The sequence below is a fragment of the Cyprinodon variegatus genome, unplaced genomic scaffold (assembly GCF_000732505.1).
Source record: "Cyprinodon variegatus isolate N-32 unplaced genomic scaffold, C_variegatus-1.0 Scaffold106, whole genome shotgun sequence".
NCBI classification, from domain to species: domain Eukaryota; kingdom Metazoa; phylum Chordata; class Actinopteri; order Cyprinodontiformes; family Cyprinodontidae; genus Cyprinodon; species Cyprinodon variegatus.
Window position 1 is genome coordinate 755,479 of NW_015150559.1, and position 18,038 is coordinate 773,516.

Here is an 18,038-nt window from a genome sequence, read left to right on the forward strand (position 1 = left end):
GTTTTTCTTGCCAAAAAAAAAGATAATAATAATAATTTCAGTACATGTGTCAAATAAAAAAAATTAAAATAAAAAAAAAAAGGACCAAAAGGGCACATTGGGATCATGGAGCAAAAGGGGCAGGTGCTCAAGCCCCCTTAGCCCCCCCCTCTGCACGTGCCTGGTGTATATGTATTTTTGTTTTTATATACTGTAGGACCTGCTTGTCATCTTTGATTTCCATCACAGGCCAGTTAATTAAAAAAGGCCAGCCTATTTAAAAAAAAAAAAAAGGGCATTTTAACTAATCTCTTGTCTAAGCTTTATGAGCAGCTAAACAAAATCTTGATCACTTTTACTTTTTAACATGGATTTTAGATCATCCCAAAGATGATGGCCGGTTGATCCAAGCTCAATTCAAGGTGTCTTTACAGTCAGGGGGTCCCATAAACACACACACTGACAAAATGACAGGGCCAGTATTATCAAAAATTAATAAAAAAATCGGATTTGGAACTGAGTGCACAAACAGATAAGAACTTCAAAGACTTCAGGACTTGAACTGTTTTGATTAATACCAGCCAAAATACATTACAGTAAATACTGTGGGGACTCTTAATCTCGATCAACATATAGAGCATTACAATAGTTCACACAAGAGAGAGTTTAATTATGAAGAATTTGAAGTCTTTAAAAAGGAGGGTAAATCTTCACATAACTAATAACTTTCAACTTTTCTCCGTCTCTAAAAGAGCTGATGAGTACAACGCATGTGTTCTTTACAGCAGAGTAACCAAAAAGGTATGAAAAACTGAGGAAATTCACAAAGTTCTAATTTTCCCAGGTGTTGATTTGAGCTCAACTGACAGATTGGCTGCAAATTAAAAAGATATTTTCCCCAATTATACCGCGCAAAGGTAAAACAAAAGATAAATGGCATATGAACCAATATAGTGCCCTGTGGCATCCCAAAACTGAAGAGAAATAGTCCATTGAGAGGTCAGGAAAAAAATCTCCCTTTTAAGATATCTCTTTTAAACAAAGACAAATCTTTAGATTTTAACAGCCATAACAAACAGAAAAGGCCACTAAGGATGCATAGTTACCTCAGGTCACAGCTAATGTAAAGCTATTAAATGCTATTCATAAATTGACATTGACTGCTTTGAAAAGTATTTGATAACTTAAAGATTTATTCTGTTTTTGCTTTTTTGTCACTCTTAAATGTTTCAGTTCATGCAACTTATTTTAATATGAAGCAAAAAAGAGCATGATTAAAGAGAAGAAATTTAGGTTTAAAATAAATATTAATAAAAGAAAAAGGTTTATCCCAACAAAAATGACCCTATGTGAAAAATAACTGCCCTTTAGATAACAAGATGTGCCATACTCAGTAGTAACAGCTACCATTAATCCACTGGGATAACTGGGAATCAGTCTTTGACATAACTTGAAATGGTTTTAAGCATACAGGGGACTGCTTCATATCATTATATCAAGGCATCCTAATTAGATTTTAGTTCCAGAATTTGACTTGGATACTTAAAAACCTGGAGCAGGTATTCAGAGGTGGACGTTCTTATTTACTTTGGAACAGTTTCTCTCTGCATACCCATTGTACCTGCGCTTAAGTTGTCAAAATTGCAGCAATGCGTGTTTTTCTTATTCTTTATTTGTAACTCCATAGTTTACTTTTGTTCTATCAGTCCACAGAATATTAGGGAACCCAAAGGGGTGTTATGATTTAGTTTGTCCTTTTGTGTCTTGCAATGGGTTTTAGCATTGGGACTCACCCATGGATGCTGTTTTCCCCATTATCAGGTACACTGACCTGAACTGTGGCAGTGTGGCCTTAAAAGGGTTCCTGGATGAATAATGAGTAAGGCTTTTTTGTTCTTTTAGTAATTTGGTAGGCCTCTTGATTCTGGTCAGGGGCTTCAGACTTTCATTTTCTTACAGTTGTAAATAATGGTTCTGATCATGTTTGGAGGACTCTCAGAACATAAAAAAATGGCTTTAAAACTTTTTCCTCTCATGGATGTCAGTTACTTTTCCCCCCACATCTATTCCTGAATTTCTTTAGCTCAGTTTCTAATGTGTCTCTTTTTAAAATGTTTAGGGTGACTTCCTGATTGTACAGGTAATCAGGCCTGAAAGTCTAGCCTTAATTGTGATCAGTTAATTTTTCACAGGTCAGGACTAGGGTCAAATAATTAAGTTTTTGTCTTGAGAGTCATATTTTTGTATTTAATTCTATGTCATAAATAAAACACTTTTTATTTTATTTTACTGCAGGCTATGCCACTAGTTTTTGAAAAGGAAATCACAAATTAAACTTTAGTAGATCTAAGTTTGCTGTTGTAATGTTATATTTTTCTTTCTTGTAAGACATCTTCTGGTTCATTCTGTTTTGTAGCACATTCTTGAAATCATGTTAAATATTTTTCAATCTTTCCTCCATTTGTTTTAACTCTCTTTATCTCAAGTGACATTTATCTGTTGTATTAACAAAAACAACGGACTAAATAAATCACGACAAAAGGTGATGGAAGGGGAACATTAATTTTGTTCTTGTGTGATTTGTGATACATGTTGAGAGAGACAGACATTTTTATTTTTTTTTTGTCCCTTTTCTGTCTCTTATCACGAGTCCCAGCAGGGTGGTCTAAATTTAACACCTGTATCAGCTGGAATGCCCTCTGGCCTGTTCCCCAGCTTTCATCTATACAGTACTGAGAACTCTGCTTCCTGATCATGGACAGACTTTATAAAAATAGAAGAAAGAGGATGATCTTGTCTTAGCTTGATTTACAGTATTTAAGACTCTAAATACATAACAAGTCTTCTCAATAGTCTTTGCAGAGTGTCTATTGTAGAGAAAGATTGAATTGGCTGCTGTCCCATTGATGGATAACATGGAGATTATTGTCTTCATATGTTTAATATGCCTAAAATATAAAAATATAATTAGACTTTTACTTATTTTCCATTGTTTATCTGGCAGTAAGTGTTAAGTAAAGACTAAGTATTGAATGACTTGTTTCAGCTGACTTGGGCAACCTTTTTTATTAGACCTTCACAGCGTGGTGTAATTCTCATCTGAGGAAGGCTGGGACCCAAATTGAAAACATTGAGGAGGACTTCAGAAATGGATTAAAACTCATGCTGCTCCTGGAAGTCATCTCAGGTTCGAGCACCTCATGAAAGATCCTTTTCCTCAGAGTGTGATTTTCCGATACCAGTATTTTTCTTTCATCATGTTCTGCCCGTAGGAGAGAGGTTACCTAAGCCAGATAGAGGGAAAATGCGATTTCACAAGATTGCTAATGTCAACAAAGCATTGGACTTCATCACAAGTAAAGGAGTTAAACTGGTCTCCATTGGAGCTGAAGGTACCTTCCTACTTCTTTCTCTGCATTACTTCACTGTGATGCAAGTTACAGCATGCAGTTTACCATTTGGAGCTACTGTGTGATTAAATGGGAAGAAATTATGTGCCTATTGTGAAAGACTCAGTCTTGATTATATGCTGTGAGTGTGATGATGGATCATGTTTAAAATTTTTTCAGATTTATTGATTCCCTGTAAATGTTGAGCGGAAAGCTCAATGTATATACCAAACTTAGGATTGCCTCTAAGTGGTCAATAAAACTTTTAACTGAAATAGTAAGAAAACAAGTTCAATTTAAGGAAATTTGTTTCGTTTTTCTATTGTAGAGATTGTGGATGGGAATGTAAAGATGACTCTTGGAATGATCTGGACCATCATTCTCCGCTTTGCCATTCAGGACATATCTGTGGAAGGTAGGATCATCAGTCAAAAAAGGGCAAATTTAACATTTGAGGCCATACGGATCCGACAGGTTTAAAGGTCCATTCAAAGACACCGAATTTGTTCAACAATGTTCTTCTAAGGTTATTTAATTGTAGGCAGTCCCTGGTTTACAGCTAAGAAGTACTGAGATCTAGAGAGAACATGAAGATAACTGTTTATTATCATGTTATCAGTGTAGAATTTATTTGAAAATAAGATTTCTTGTCAGTATCTTGTCTCAGTATTTTTGATAGACTGGACCTTTTTGAGGATTTTTTTTTTTCCATAAATAATTATTTTATATTCATTTTCCTTTATTAACAATATTAGTAATACTGTTATTTAAAAAAAAAAAGAAAAAAAATCTTTGGTACTTGAGCAGGTTCTCCTGGTACCATATTAGAATGGGTTTAATCATATGAAAATTACGTTTTGACCAAAGCACAAAACAGTGTAAAAAGCAAAATACTTTTACAGTGTAAGTTGGTTTGTTTGAACATCAATAGTGGGACCTTAGTGTTTCTTGTTTATTTTGAAAAGGGTCAAATTTTTATCTCATTAATTTCTTACTTACAGTCCTTAGATAGTATTGATCAAATAAAAAATACACAAAGAGGTGATTAAATAACACTTATCAGAAAATGATGTACTACTCTAATGGATGCCAGGCTTCCCATTGTAATTGTGGTTTCTGACACGTTATCTTGCGAATCAGAAGCCTTTAGTCTGGGAAGCACAGGCCTTGTCATATTTTTAGAGAAGACATCAAAACAACACTTCAAATATACCTAACTTAAACAAACAAACAAAAAAAAAGTACATTAAATTTGAGCTGTTAAAATTTCTGAACTATTATCTACTCGGACGTGATTTTGCAATGTTAGCAACAGTGAAAATAGCAGCACCTCTGTACTTCAGAGGTCCTTTTACTTTGTTATACTGATAAAAATAATCTAGCTGTAATGTGAGTAATGAAAAAATTTCTTTAATTTTGAAATTATTTTGTATCATTAGAAACCTCTGCAAAGGAAGGCCTGCTCTTGTGGTGTCAGAGAAAGACTGCCCCCTACAGGAATGTAAATGTTCAAAACTTCCATGTCAGGTGAGTTTTAAAGATTGAAATCCTGAGTTTTGTTAATGTTTTGGTTAAAGTGTTATTTTATCTTATGTATTAAACACATTAAAATATCTGTTTAACAGTTTAAATTAAATATGAGCACTAGACATTTATTTTGAGATTGACTTTGTAATGAACTTTAAAACTAAGGCATAGCATTGATAAAAAGCAGCCAAGCCGAGCTGCTGCATCATTAGAGGCTTACATCTGAACTGACTTGTTGGTTTTCTCTGCCTGTTGGCTTCTGAAGCTGGAAGGATGGCCTGGCTTTCTGCGCCCTGATTCATAGACACAGACCAGATCTCCTCGACTTCTCTAAGCTCAACAAGGTTCAGTGTGTTTCCCTGGTATTCAGGGTGTTTTGGCTGAATTCCAACTAACACACAGAGTTCCATTAAATTAACCTGTTTTACATTGTGTGAGCTGATAAAAGAAATGCAATGATGGAGGCTCAGGATTTGAGGTGTGTATCATATCTTGAATCCATTCCCTTTGCCCCTGAGCATAGAGACGCACCTTCCTGCTTGGTGGACTGTTATTACTTTGCTATTAAAAGTTTAGTTTTACAAATAATAACAAGCAGGCTACAACCTATAATAACTTGAGGTACTACAATTCAAATAATTAATATATCATGCATGCTGTTTGGCTAATAGTTTTGATGAACCCTTGTTTAATGGACGCCTCACCTTCACACAGAACGTGTTCATCCTTCATCTCACCTCAGGCCTCATTATCCTTCCTTCCCGAGTAGCATGAAGTCAAACCTTACAGTAAATCTCTGTGTTTACCCGACCAGTTGTTGCCTTCTTGTTAGGAGCTTTTATGGCTATCAGCCTAAGATATGTACATTTACGAGAAAGAGTCTCGTTAAGTCTGTGAAGAATTAATGTATAGTACTCTTTGGAGAGGATTGTATTTTCACTGAACTAAGTTTTGTTTGTGTTATAATAGATGGAAGTATTCAACTTTAAGACTGATGTTAGAAGACATACAGTAGCACTTACATACTGCAAATTTTTCTATCTATAATGTTCAAATGAAAACTTTCAATGCATTTCATTAGAGTTTTATTTGCAAAGCAAAGTGGTGGATGACTGTGAGGTGGAAGCAGAATTATATTGTAATTTTCTTACAAAAAAATGGAAAAGTGGGCCTTGTATCATGTGCTTTCGTTTTCCTGACTTCACCAAGTAAAATCCAGTTAGCATTAGATTCTATAATGTATGTGCAAATTCATCGCATTATAAAGGAAGCTGTCTTGTAGAGAATAAGAGTGGATAAACAGCATTTAGACAGGTGGGAGATAAAGTTGTGAAGGGCTTTAAAAACAATTTGAGTAGGACTGTCCAACCCGAAATTCATAAAGGAGAGGACATGGTGGTCCACTTAGAATGAGTGGGCAAGGATAGAGTTAGTCAAACTTTTTTAGGAAGCTGCAGTGATCTACATCTCAGGTGAGATAATCAAGTAGTCGTTATATCTAGTAATCTGCCTTTTATTAAAGAATAGCTTGAGAAAAGCCACTATCAAGATAAAGCCACGCATAGGAAGTCTCATTTGTGTTTACTATGATTCATGTTGCTATACAGCAAATGTGTAAAACACTTTTTTTGGTTAAATCAAATCAAAATGTAACATTTCGCCTACATACAAATAATGCGTGTCATAAAGCAAACACTGCACATTGTTCTAAGCCCACTGCCCTCAAAGCGCAGTGACACTAAAATGCTATTGGATGCTTTTCTTTAGTAGTGATAGATAGGCTGTCTGAGTGGATAGAAAGGTAGACAAATGGGATTCCCGAAGGGAACCTGTTAGAGGCAGCAACAGAGTTGAGACTGAGTCATTGGCTAAACTTTCAACATGATAATGACCCTAAAAATACAGCCAAAGCCACAGTGAAAATAGTTTAGATCAACGCAGATTCTTGTGTTAAAATGGGTCTTATCAATGTCTAGACTTAAATCCAAACAAGACCCTGTGGCAAGACCTAGAAAATAATGTTTACAGACACTCCTAATCCATTATTAAACTATTTAGCCGAGACAAAATGTACCTAACTTCCCTCTCTAAATGTGCAAAGCTAGTAAAAAAAAAAAAGAGTTTGTTTTTTTCCTTTAACAATAAGGCAGATTTGTGTTGGTTTGACACCTAAAGTCCCAATAAAATGCACTGAATTTGTAGCTGTGAAGATGTAATGTGAAAAGGGTATAAATATATATGCAAAGGTTATCAGGAGCTACATTCACTGAAATAGAGTAACTTCTCATTCTTTAAGGGAGCACATAATTACCCTTCTATTCTTTTCATTTCATTACGTTTTTTTTTCTTCCATTTTTGAAAATATGAAATGTGAAACAACTTTTACAAGTAAAAAAGTCAAATTCCCTGTTCAAGCACCAATGATTAAATTTCCCAGTGCCTAAAACAAACAGGATCTTATGCTCAGGAATGTCTGCCTACACAACTTCAAATAGCAACATTCACTTTACCCAGGCGAAGAGCGTCCTCAAATGTAAAACAGGGGAACCCCAAAGCTAGAAACCAAGAGTGGCAATTTCATTTGTTTTGGAAACAGAGGCACACGGTTTTCAGCACTCAGCTCAGTGTCGTGACATGGAGTCAATGCTAAGCATTCCCAGAAACATGAGCCATGGCGCTTGCAAAGATCAAACCGAGATTTACCTTTGGTATTGCACATGTCGTCATGCAATCTTGCCCTGTGCCAGTCCTTAAAAAGGTCACGAACGTGTTTGCTGAATAAACCATTTTGACAATAATTAGTCAAATCTTAGGTAATTATAAAAGACAAAGAGAATACCCTTAATTGGGTTGTTCAGTTTCTGCTGTTTAAATGTACTCTGTCACATTTATGCCTGTCAGTAGTGCTCATGCTGCCAGGAGACAGTTACTTTGTGAGCCATGCAGCTGTTGAGTCTGGCTCTGTGGGAACATGTTCATTAAGCTTCATTCAGCTTACTGATACAGCCCTGGTCAGACACTGACACACACAAGAAGCTCAGGGTATATCCTTTTGTCTGTTCATCTGCCTGTCCATCCCTCCATGCCACCAGTCTACCACTCTCCCTTCCAGCCGTCTTTCCGTTTTGCACTTGAATCGGTGAGCAGCTGGCTTTGTCATGTAATGTACCTCAGACCACCTGTTACCTTTATAAAAAACAGTGACAATAGCAACAGGATGATGGCATGATCTCTTTACCCCACTCCACTCTCCCCTTTGGCCCACTTACCAGCAAAGACTTTCATGTTATGGACCAGCTTAGTTACTAACTGTATGATACAGCCGAACATTGTTTAGCGGCCCTACATTAAATTCATAGAAAATACAGATGTGAACAGAATTTAAAACACTGTGTTTAAACATTAATAAAGAAAAAGTATCCAGTCAAAACCAAATATTTATATAGGGCGAATGTCGGCCTAAGAGTTGGGGAATAAAGCTTGGAATCCTGAGGTTCTGAGTTCGAGCCCCACTCCCACTGCCACTCTGGGTCTCTGAGCAAGACCCTTAACCCTCGATTTCTCCCCGGGCACCCCACAATGGCAGCCCCACAGGGGAAGGGTTAAATACAGAGGTAAATTTCTCCAATGTGAGATCAATAAAGCTCAATATCTACTTTTATAAAAGATGAATAATCCTTTGTTTTGTTTTCTTTTTAAACATTTCCTGTTTTTGGTTAGATAGCATTAGCAAAAAGCAGATTTTGTTAAATGTTAGAATTTAAAAGATCTTCTGAGAACTTTTTTTAACTTTCCAAACCTCTGTTATTGTAGATGTACTGTTTTTATTTGAAGTAAATGAAGTTACTTACTTTAAGAAAACACACAAAACCTGATGTGACAACTTCAAAGAAATCTGTAAAGATATTAGGAAAAGAGTTTTCGACCTCCAAATTACTGGATCATATTTGGGTACAATTTTTAGATACCTGAATGCATCATGTTGCATTCAGTGGTTACTTACCCTGAGTTTTAAAGTATAAAGGGCAAATGTCAACTTCTGAACAGTAGTAATTATTCTCACATTTAAATAGAAATGATTTTTGTTATCCTCACTGACCTCAAACAATAACAGTGAGAAACAAAGAGTTTTTTTTTTTTTTTTTTACATTTAAACTGTACACAGGTAATTCAGATAAATATCCTGTATTTGGCTAAACTTTAAAACAGCTCTAATTACTTTATATAGCATTCCTCTCTATAAACCTCTCTATTAACCCTTAAAGTTGTATGTTGCTCCTTTAGTTTGCCAAACTTTTGGAAAACTTCTTGGTCATAATTTTTTTGACATCTAACAAAAACCAAAAAGAATACCAATTACTAATTAAACAAAACCATTTGATACGGGATTTGAGAAACTTCTCAATCCCTCTCTTCTACACCATAACGCGTCAAAGTTGTTATCTTATCAAAAGCTTGTAGGGCTCCAAAAAAAGAAATTTAAAAACAATCCACTGGACTCTGTTTCCAAGTTTGAAGACGTTTTGCTTCCCATCCAGGAAGCTTTTTCAATTCAAAATGTCAGGAATATTGTTGAGTTGTAGGGCTCCTAAAAGCTGCTCACATTGCTCACTCTATCTCCTTAATTCTTACATGTGTGTAACAATGTAGAATTTTGTTTGCTATTTTTAGGATGATCCTCTGGGGAACCTGAACCTGGCTTTTGACATAGCCGAAAAACACCTGGACATTCCTAAAATGCTGGACGCAGAAGGTAATGTTCTCTGGAAGTGCCAACAATAAAATCCTATAACCTCTTTTTACTTAAGATCGGCTGGTCAGAGTTTTTTTGCCAATTTTTTTTGCAGCAGTTGCTCACAGGCAAATTCCTCTCCACAAGTATGTTCACGTCTGATCACTATAGCTACACAGGGTCAGGCTTAGTTTGAACATACATGTTGGAATTCCAGTCACCTGTTTTACTTTGCTTATTGTAGTGCATTCTGATTTCTCTCAAGGAATTACGATTGACAGATTTTAAATTGTTTACAATCTTTCAGCTGCAGGCAGCTATTAACTATTTTAATGTGATTCAAAAACACTGTCAAACAGTGTGAGATAGCAGCCATTCAGGGTTTTGCCATTATAAACAGAGACATTACATTAGAAAAAAAAGGCAAGGTGGTGACTTATTTAAACACCCTAATGTTTGCTTCATCAGAAACTATTGGTGCAGAAAAAAAAACTTCTAGTACAAACACAAGGGAATAATGGTACAATACACTAGAGGGTGAAACAATGTCTCAGTTGTTTGCACACTAGCAGAGTCAAGCTAGTGTGTCCTCTAACTTTATATTATTACACAAGTTCTCGAGTCATTTAATACCTCCAATAGCTCTTTGTGGTAACAGGTTAATGACCTCCTCCTGTGATAGATCAGCAGAACAACATTGGCTGGTTGACTAAACCTCTCTTTCTTATTGGGACACATTTCATTGTACACAAATGCTAAATAAAGGCATAGGAGGCAAATCCTAAAGGGCTTTGTGATGAAGGTTTACAAATTAAATAGCATCACTGTTTTTATTAATAGTTGTCCTGGGTGAAAAGGCTAACCACTATTAGAAATGAAGGCTTGTGACAGTATATGTCTTTTCCTCCTGCACCTTTTAAACACCTTTGTTACGGAACTTGTATAGACTTGAGTTTATATTAAGTGATGCATAGTTCATTAGAGTTTAAGAAAAAATTAATTTTCTAACAATCAATACTGCGCTAAATTTCTTTTTTTCTCATTTGCAAAAAGAAAACATTTTTTTTTAAAAGTCAAAATTGTGTCAATATTTAAAAGTGGCGGTTCCTTCCTTCCTTCCTTCCTTCCTTCCTTCCTTCCTTNCTTCCTTCCTTCCTTCCTTCCTTCCTTCCTTCCTTGTCCGCACTATACTAACATATATAGTTACTGCGTATTTATGTGAGTGTCTTATTTGTGTTGTCTTTGTTGTGTTTTCCAGTTGTTTATCTTTTTCTATGCCACTATTATGCCTCAGATATCATCAATACCCCCAAGCCTGATGAGAGGGCCATCATGACCTACGTGTCATGCTTTTACCACGCATTTGCTGGAGCTGAACAGGTAACAGAGGACAATCTGTCCTGTTACCACACTGTCCTTTAACATTATCCTTACAAAGACATTCCGAGAACACAGATGGGTGCACAAAAAAGCTGACAGGGCTTCCCGATCAGCTATAAAGCTGTGTGAGAAATGCTTATGTAATGTTTTTATAATCATAGATCAATGGGGGAGATGTCCTGCTTTAATTTGCAGGTTTTGATAAATTATGGTTATGGTTTGCCCACCCAGGCAGAGACAGCAGCCAACAGGATCTGCAAGGTCCTTGGTGTTAACCAAGAGAATGAGAAACTGATGGAGGAATATGAGAGACTGGCAAGTGAGGTAAAGTTTTAAAAGGATAATATGATCTTGTTTTGTACCGAGAACGTTAATGTTTCCATAAAAGTAATCTGAAGTAAAAGAATGTGGTTTAAGATAAGAAATAATAAACTTTTTTCCTACCTCTATGTTTATTGCTTTTTTGTTATTGTCTCTCATAGCTGCTGGAGTGGATCCGCCGCACCACTCCCTGGCTGGAGAACCGGACCCCTGAAAAAACCATGGCAGAGATGCAGCGGAAACTAGAGGACTTTAGGGACTACAGGCGACAACACAAACCTCCCAAAGTTCAGGAGAAGTGTCAGCTGGAGATCAACTTCAACACCCTGCAGACCAAGCTGCGCATCAGCAATCGTCCTGCTTTTATGCCTTCTGAAGGGAAGATGGTTTCTGTAAGTCACACACTCCTTCCCTGCCACATGAAGCTAATACACTCTACCAAACAAGTGTAATTTAAACAATTTTATGTTAAATAAAAAGAAGAACAAAAAATCTTCTAAACCTTGATGTGTTTTCAGGATATAGCCAGTGCCTGGCAGGGCCTGGAGCAGGCAGAGAAAGGCTTTGAGGAGTGGCTTCTGACTGAAATACGACGACTTGAGAGACTAGATCATCTCGCTGAAAAATTTCGCCAAAAAGCCACCAACCATGAGAATTGGGCTTGTGGTTAGTTCTACTTCTACTTAGTTTTTAAACTGGGTTTAAGTTTGATTTTAAGCTTCAATTTGACATGTCCATGCACCTCCTCGGGGAAAAAATACTATCAAATATAAACTCAATTCCTGAGGGATCCTCAGTTAGTTCCTTTGCTTTTAAATAAAATAAACTACAAATATCGAACGCAAACTTATAGCAACGGGAAATTATTGCTCTAAAAACATGCCTTATATGTGATTAAATGATAAATAGTATTTATATTTTTAAGACGGCAAAGTTTCCCAAGTAATTACCTGTCTAATTATGGAAATCAGTCTGCAGTTAAAAGGGGAGCTTGAAGATCTGCCTGACAAATGAGTACTTAAGAAAGAGTGGCACTTTAAATAGTAACAAAGTTTAAAACTCTATAAAGGTTAGTACGTTGGTTCTGTACAGCTAGCTGTGTCCAACACCTAGAGCAGAGGCCAGCCAAATTGCAAGTCAAAACTTTTAGGTGGAAGGAAACAGTGTGTCAGAAGTCAAAGCAAAATGCACAAAAAGATAAAAAAATGCAGAACAGAATGAGTGTAGTTGCAATCACAACGAACTTATTTAACACCTAAAAAGAAGAGAACAAGGTTCCAGAGGCCCGAGGAGAAGGAGTCATGAACTTGGTTAGGCTGAAATTAACTGAACTGAAAGTTGGATCAAAATCTAAATCCTGTATGTGCATTAGGAAAGAGGATGAGGGCCATTTCAGTGACATAAAGATAACTGTCTAAAATAAAAAAAATATACATATTAATGTATATACTCAGTGATGATACACACTACATGCAGCAGAACGTAAAAGGACTGGACAGACTACATTATTCCTCCAACAGGTGGATTTTTTTTGTTCTGTTGAAATGAGGTAAATCAACATATTCAGCTAGCACTGCACTTCACACTTGATAGATGTTTGCTTTCTTTTTTGATATGTGCAAATGCAATGCTTGATCTGGCAAAGTTGATAACTCTGCAGCTGTATGAGATTCTTTGAACCTGAGTGGTAAGGAATATTGCTTTTGCATCTGTGAATTTTGCATTGGTCTTAAAAACAACCAGAAAAAAGAAAAGATTGGGAATAACAAGCAATGGTTAGAAGTAATACTTAAGGGCTTAGAGGGTTTATGAGTCTTTGATTTTTTCTGCCAATCATCATTTAAGGGTCTACAGGTTTAAAGGTAGACTTTGCAGACTTAGATCATGCTGCTCTGTTTTTCTTTTGGAGATGCATTATTATATATTTTTCATCAAAAGTGAGGTATTCCATATTTTTTCCTGTTATATTATCCAAAAGAAGACATAAATGATAAAAGACTAACTCATTTTATGGTATGTCTTGGGGATGTCCGGTTTTTGAAATATTTTTTTGGGATATTTGTAGTTTTATTGTTAAACAGTTGACTGAACATTCTCCAAGAATATTTTCCAGGCTTTGTAGCTCTAAAACTTTATCCCTTCAACCTACTATATACAAGATCTTTGTATCTCTTCCACGGTCATAATGATCTAAATTCGACCATGTTTATTTATGTACTTATTGTTGCTCCTAATGAGATTTTATTAAAGATATAAGACTGCACGTCAGTTGTGACATATCATGTTCTCCATCTAAAATTTGTAACATTTGCCCATGTTAATATCAAACACATTGATTTCCTGGCTTCTTTAGGTAAAGAGCTGATCCTCACCCAGAAGGACTATGAGACTGCCACCTTGACAGAAGTCAGAGCGTTGCTTCGCAAACATGAGGCCTTTGAGAGTGATCTGGCAGCCCACCAAGACCGAGTGGAGCAGATTGCTGCCATTGCACAGGAACTGAAGTATGAAATCCCCACAGCACATGTTTGCACTGACAAAAGCAAAAAAAAAAAAAAAAAAAAAAAAAAAAAAAAAAAACACACACACACCACAAAGACCAAATTTATTTAGTTTCTTTATTGAGAGTTTTAGACAGGATCAAGCCAAGACTAGAAAAAAGAAAGTTCAGGAATTTCCATGACTGCCTTCAGCCTTAATTGTTTGAGACAGTTCAGGACTTTGTTGATTCAGCTTTCCTGCAACTGCTAGGTGGAAGCCTTCATTTGGTGGTCGGTACCAGTGCCCTCAGTCGAGGGGAAGCTCTCGTAGCCAACATGAGTTGCATGGTCTCCACCAACCTCGTAGTCTGTCTGGATATGAGACACTGTCCCATGAGGAAGCTGCCCAGTCAAGAATAAGTAAAATAGGTTCGGAACAACCGGTCTGCCATATGGCAGTGGCATAACACCCAAATAATCCCTTTCTGCACTGAGGGGGTAACTTGGAACAAGGCTAAAATCTTTGATTTCCTGTTCAGAGTTTCCATCTTCATAGATCGAGGCCAAGTTACTCAACTCACCACCTAGATAAAAGGATTCTGGATATTCAAGGGGTAGGGGCTCCTTTTCTAAAGGCTCAGTTTCACCCTTTGTGACACCTAGCTCTAGGCCTTTCTGTTCAGTCAAAGGTTCTTCAGACTCAAGTAAAAAGTTAAGATCAGGGGTGAATGAAAATCCTTCCATAGGTGAAGCACTGAAAGGATCAACAACAGAGCTGGATGGATCGACCTTCTGTTCTTCCATGTTGACTCCTACAGAAGAAGCAGCAGGACCTTGGGGACTTTCAAGCAGTTCTCTTTTTGGAGGCCGAACCATCCATTTTGCATTAGCATCCTCAGAGTTTGACGGCTTATCCACCTGCTCCATTTCTGGAACATTTTTAATTAAGCCAGCCAACCATTTGTCTGCAGATTTTTCTGAAACAGGAGGAGGAGGGGGAAACTTTTTGCGAAGGCCAACTCTCCAGGACAGAGAAGGCATTTCTGGATTGGAAGGGAAATAGAGTCCCACATCAGGGTCAACCAACCATGAGACTGCAGGACCATCTGGGTTTGAAGGTGGTGGAGGAAGACTTTGTTCTGTGCCAGCCACTGGTAAGGCTGCCAAGTCTTCTGGGTCTTGGGGGAGAGAAAAAGCTTCTGGGAAGCCAACATGGTCATCTGGGCTCGGAGTGGGAAAGAGCTTAATCTGGGAACCAACTTCCCATGACGTCCTAGAATTTTCAGGAACCGAAGGAGGAAGCCCTTCTGAAGTTTTAGCTGCCCATAGAACAGAAGGCCCTTCTGGGTTCAGGGGAGAGTTGGCCTGTGTGAGTGAAGGGCGTGCTTTAATAGAATGTTGCACAACTGGGTTTTTGCTTTTTGGTCTAGCAACTATCCAAGATACAGAAGATTTAGCTGGACCCTGGACAGTTTGAGTCAAGCCTTCAGCCTTAGTATTTTGGGATCCAGGGTTCACCTCTGCATTCCATCCTGTTTAGAGAAGACATGTTAAAAGATTGAGAAAGAAAAATACTACATTTAGAAGTTAAATGAAACTCACCAGATTGAGTAGGGAGAGCCCCAACACTCCAGCTAAATAAAACAACCAGGAACAACTGGCTAGAACAGGTAAAATACAAAGTCAAAACCTTAAAATGATTCAGAATAACACAGCTTTTTAAAAAAGAATAAAAAAATTATTCAGGTTACAAAACTGTCCACAAACCTTGGAAATTTCCAGGAGGCCATTTATCTTGTCTGTTGAACCTTTTCCCTTCCTTTGTCTGGACACCACTTAAATAATCAGCACAGACACTCAGTAGCCAACCTCAGACTGAGAGCTCAACAACACTCAGGTGTCTGTCATTCGCTGCTGATTGAAATCCTCAAAGGGCTGTGAGAAAGGTGCTTGCTCGACTAGATTCAATGACAAACTATACTCTAACATCTTCAGTAAGAATTGTTTACTTCAGGGTATTGATGGGTTTATGAGACGTTGTGAAGCGTTTCAGCACATTGCCAAAGGGAATTTATATTGAGTTGATACTGTGTGCTGGACCTTTAAAATCCCTACATGCAGCCTATCTGACAAAAATAACGGACACTGATTCAATGACTTAGTACAATAATATAATTGAAGTCATTCCATTTTTGATTGTATTATTTCATATCTTCTTTTGAAAATATCTCTGATATTTTTGGATGCAGTCAATAAATAATCGGAACATATATCATAACATGAAAATGTAGGTAAACACCTGAATGAGGATGTTTGTGAAGGAGGATTTTTTTCTTTCTATTAAACCAATAAATACATTAAGTTAATAGTCAATTTGAATTTAATTTAAATTCAGATGACTCAAGTGATAACTTGAGAGCAACAGAAATACAAAAGAAAAATTAAAACAATATGAGATCAAAACGGTCCCACATGGCTGAAAAATTTCTTCTGCCTTGAGGCTGCTCCATATTTCCTAATAAATTTAATAATGATTTTCCACAGATTTTGCAAATATATCCCATTGATAGATACACTTATAAACAGTTTAGTGCGTTAGTCAGTGTAAAACAGCTCCTGTATCTTCACATGACATTCTTGACACAATAAAGGCACCGACACAAGGTTGTTCTCTATGAGCTTGACGCATGCGATGATGCGTCTGTGTTGCTGCACCCATCACTACTTCAGGGTTTAAGAGCTTATGAAGAAATCATTGTTTCATAGTTCTTATAGCATGCTGGCAAGAAGCAAAAAGCAAGCATACATCAAACTGTTTTTAAAGTCTGCACCGGTTTATCTGTGGAGTTGTTTTTTGGTGGTTTTGAAATGCATTTACTTTGCAAGCCCCACAGAGCGACCAGAGATTTTTAACAAAACTAAGATAGTGGATTAAACTGGGATCTTCACCATATCCTGGCTTAATTAAGCCTTGATGAGGTTTTGACAAAAGCAGTGATATATAAAATCTACCGTAGTGATATTTTAAATTCAGATTTTTTTTTTAAACAGCCCTCTGCTGAGGGAAGTTTGGACTGTTGATTAAAATAAAAACGTTATGTTAATAGACCTAATTTTACTTAAAGATATAGTGGAGGATGTTCTTTTTCCGGGTGGATCATCTAAATAAGTGGTCCTCCTAATTGTCAGTAATTCTGGTGATAGGTTTACGTAAGGCCATCCTACTTGCTCGTCCCCATTTTACTTACCGGTACCTTCTTTTGGAAAGTAAGCTTGTATGAGTGATGCAATAAGCAACTTTTAATCAGAATGTCTTTTCAAAAGTTTGCCAAAATGCTCCACTATAGGCCTACCTTTAAACTGTGTTAAGCTTAGCTTTATTGTGACTAATTTCATTGTATCCATATGTTAGAGTTATCTACAGTTTAATTTATTGCATTTTAATTTGATCTTAGTAATTAGTATTATGTATCCTTTTCAGTGTTTTTTTTTGCCACTGTTTTAAATTCTACAATTAAAAAAAAAAAAATTACTGTATATTTGTTGTTTATTTTTAATATCTATAGTTGAATGGCGCTGGCTGTTGCACCATTCAGCTATTTTCTAATAAAAATGTATTTATGTCAACTGCATATTGTTTTTTCTGTGTGTAGCACCTTAATCAAAATAAAAACTAATTCCTCATACATCAAAAAATATATATATACTGGGTAATAAAGCATTTAAAGTTATTATTTTAATTATTTCAATAAAGTTTTCTTTATATTTGTCTCTTTTTGTTCTTTATTTCTGACTTAATTTCCTCAGTTCTAGGTCATAACAAAAAGACTAGTTGTTTTATTATTATCATCACTATTGTTGTCATGGTTTTTCTTAGTGTTTTTTTGTTGCCTGACTGGTTAATGCTTCTGATAAGAAAAACCTATAATTGTATACCCTATACCTTTTTTCATGTTGCGGTGAATAAAATTTGAAAATACCATAGGTTTTATAGCCAATAACCCATAAATATTATGAATGGGTATGTAGGATGACACTGTGCAATTACTTCCTCATTTGTATGCATAATTTGAATTTTGTGTATTAAATGATATTGTTTTTTGTTAGTTTTTTTTTTTTTTTTTACATAATTTTTTCAGTGCAAACATGTGCTGTGGGGATTTCATACTTCAGTTCCTGTGCAATGGCAGCAATCTGCTCCACTCGGTCTTGGTGGGCTGCCAGATCACT

The 18,038-nt window shown here is 36.5% G+C and overlaps 2 protein-coding genes across 2 annotated transcripts in view; one reads left to right on the forward strand and one right to left on the reverse strand.

The window, feature by feature from the left end:
* The window catches only part of LOC107084685 (alpha-actinin-2), a 35,886-nt gene that overhangs the window by 5,537 nt on the left and 12,311 nt on the right, over positions 1-18,038 (forward strand). Inside the window, exons 2-12 of the mRNA XM_015374621.1 lie at positions 3,052-3,166; positions 3,252-3,371; positions 3,697-3,783; positions 4,808-4,895; positions 5,161-5,239; positions 9,567-9,648; positions 10,922-11,007; positions 11,239-11,331; positions 11,490-11,720; positions 11,847-11,994; positions 13,682-13,832. Coding sequence (XP_015230107.1) covers positions 3,052-3,166; positions 3,252-3,371; positions 3,697-3,783; positions 4,808-4,895; positions 5,161-5,239; positions 9,567-9,648; positions 10,922-11,007; positions 11,239-11,331; positions 11,490-11,720; positions 11,847-11,994; positions 13,682-13,832 — 1,280 coding nt within the window. The remainder of the gene's footprint in view (positions 1-3,051; positions 3,167-3,251; positions 3,372-3,696; positions 3,784-4,807; positions 4,896-5,160; positions 5,240-9,566; positions 9,649-10,921; positions 11,008-11,238; positions 11,332-11,489; positions 11,721-11,846; positions 11,995-13,681; positions 13,833-18,038) is intronic.
* On the reverse strand, positions 13,981-15,884 carry LOC107084686. The gene is made up of 3 exons (XM_015374622.1): positions 15,576-15,884; positions 15,411-15,469; positions 13,981-15,340 (listed from the first exon to the last, which is right to left on the reverse strand). The coding sequence occupies exons 1-3, from the start codon at positions 15,596-15,598 to the stop codon at positions 14,076-14,078; spliced, it is 1,347 nt and encodes a 448-aa protein (XP_015230108.1). The 5' UTR covers positions 15,599-15,884; the 3' UTR covers positions 13,981-14,075.

Bases quoted from the DNA above. Each gene is read 5' to 3' on its own strand.
- LOC107084686 (XM_015374622.1), bottom strand. From the start codon at position 15,598: ATGGCCTCCTGGAAATTTCCAAG. The intron at 15,470-15,575 runs GTTTGTGGACAG...TACCTGTTCTAG, and splicing joins GCCTCCTGGAAATTTCCAAG to CCAGTTGTTCCTGGTTGTTT. The intron at 15,341-15,410 runs GTGAGTTTCATT...TTCTCTAAACAG, and splicing joins GGCTCTCCCTACTCAATCTG to GATGGAATGCAGAGGTGAAC.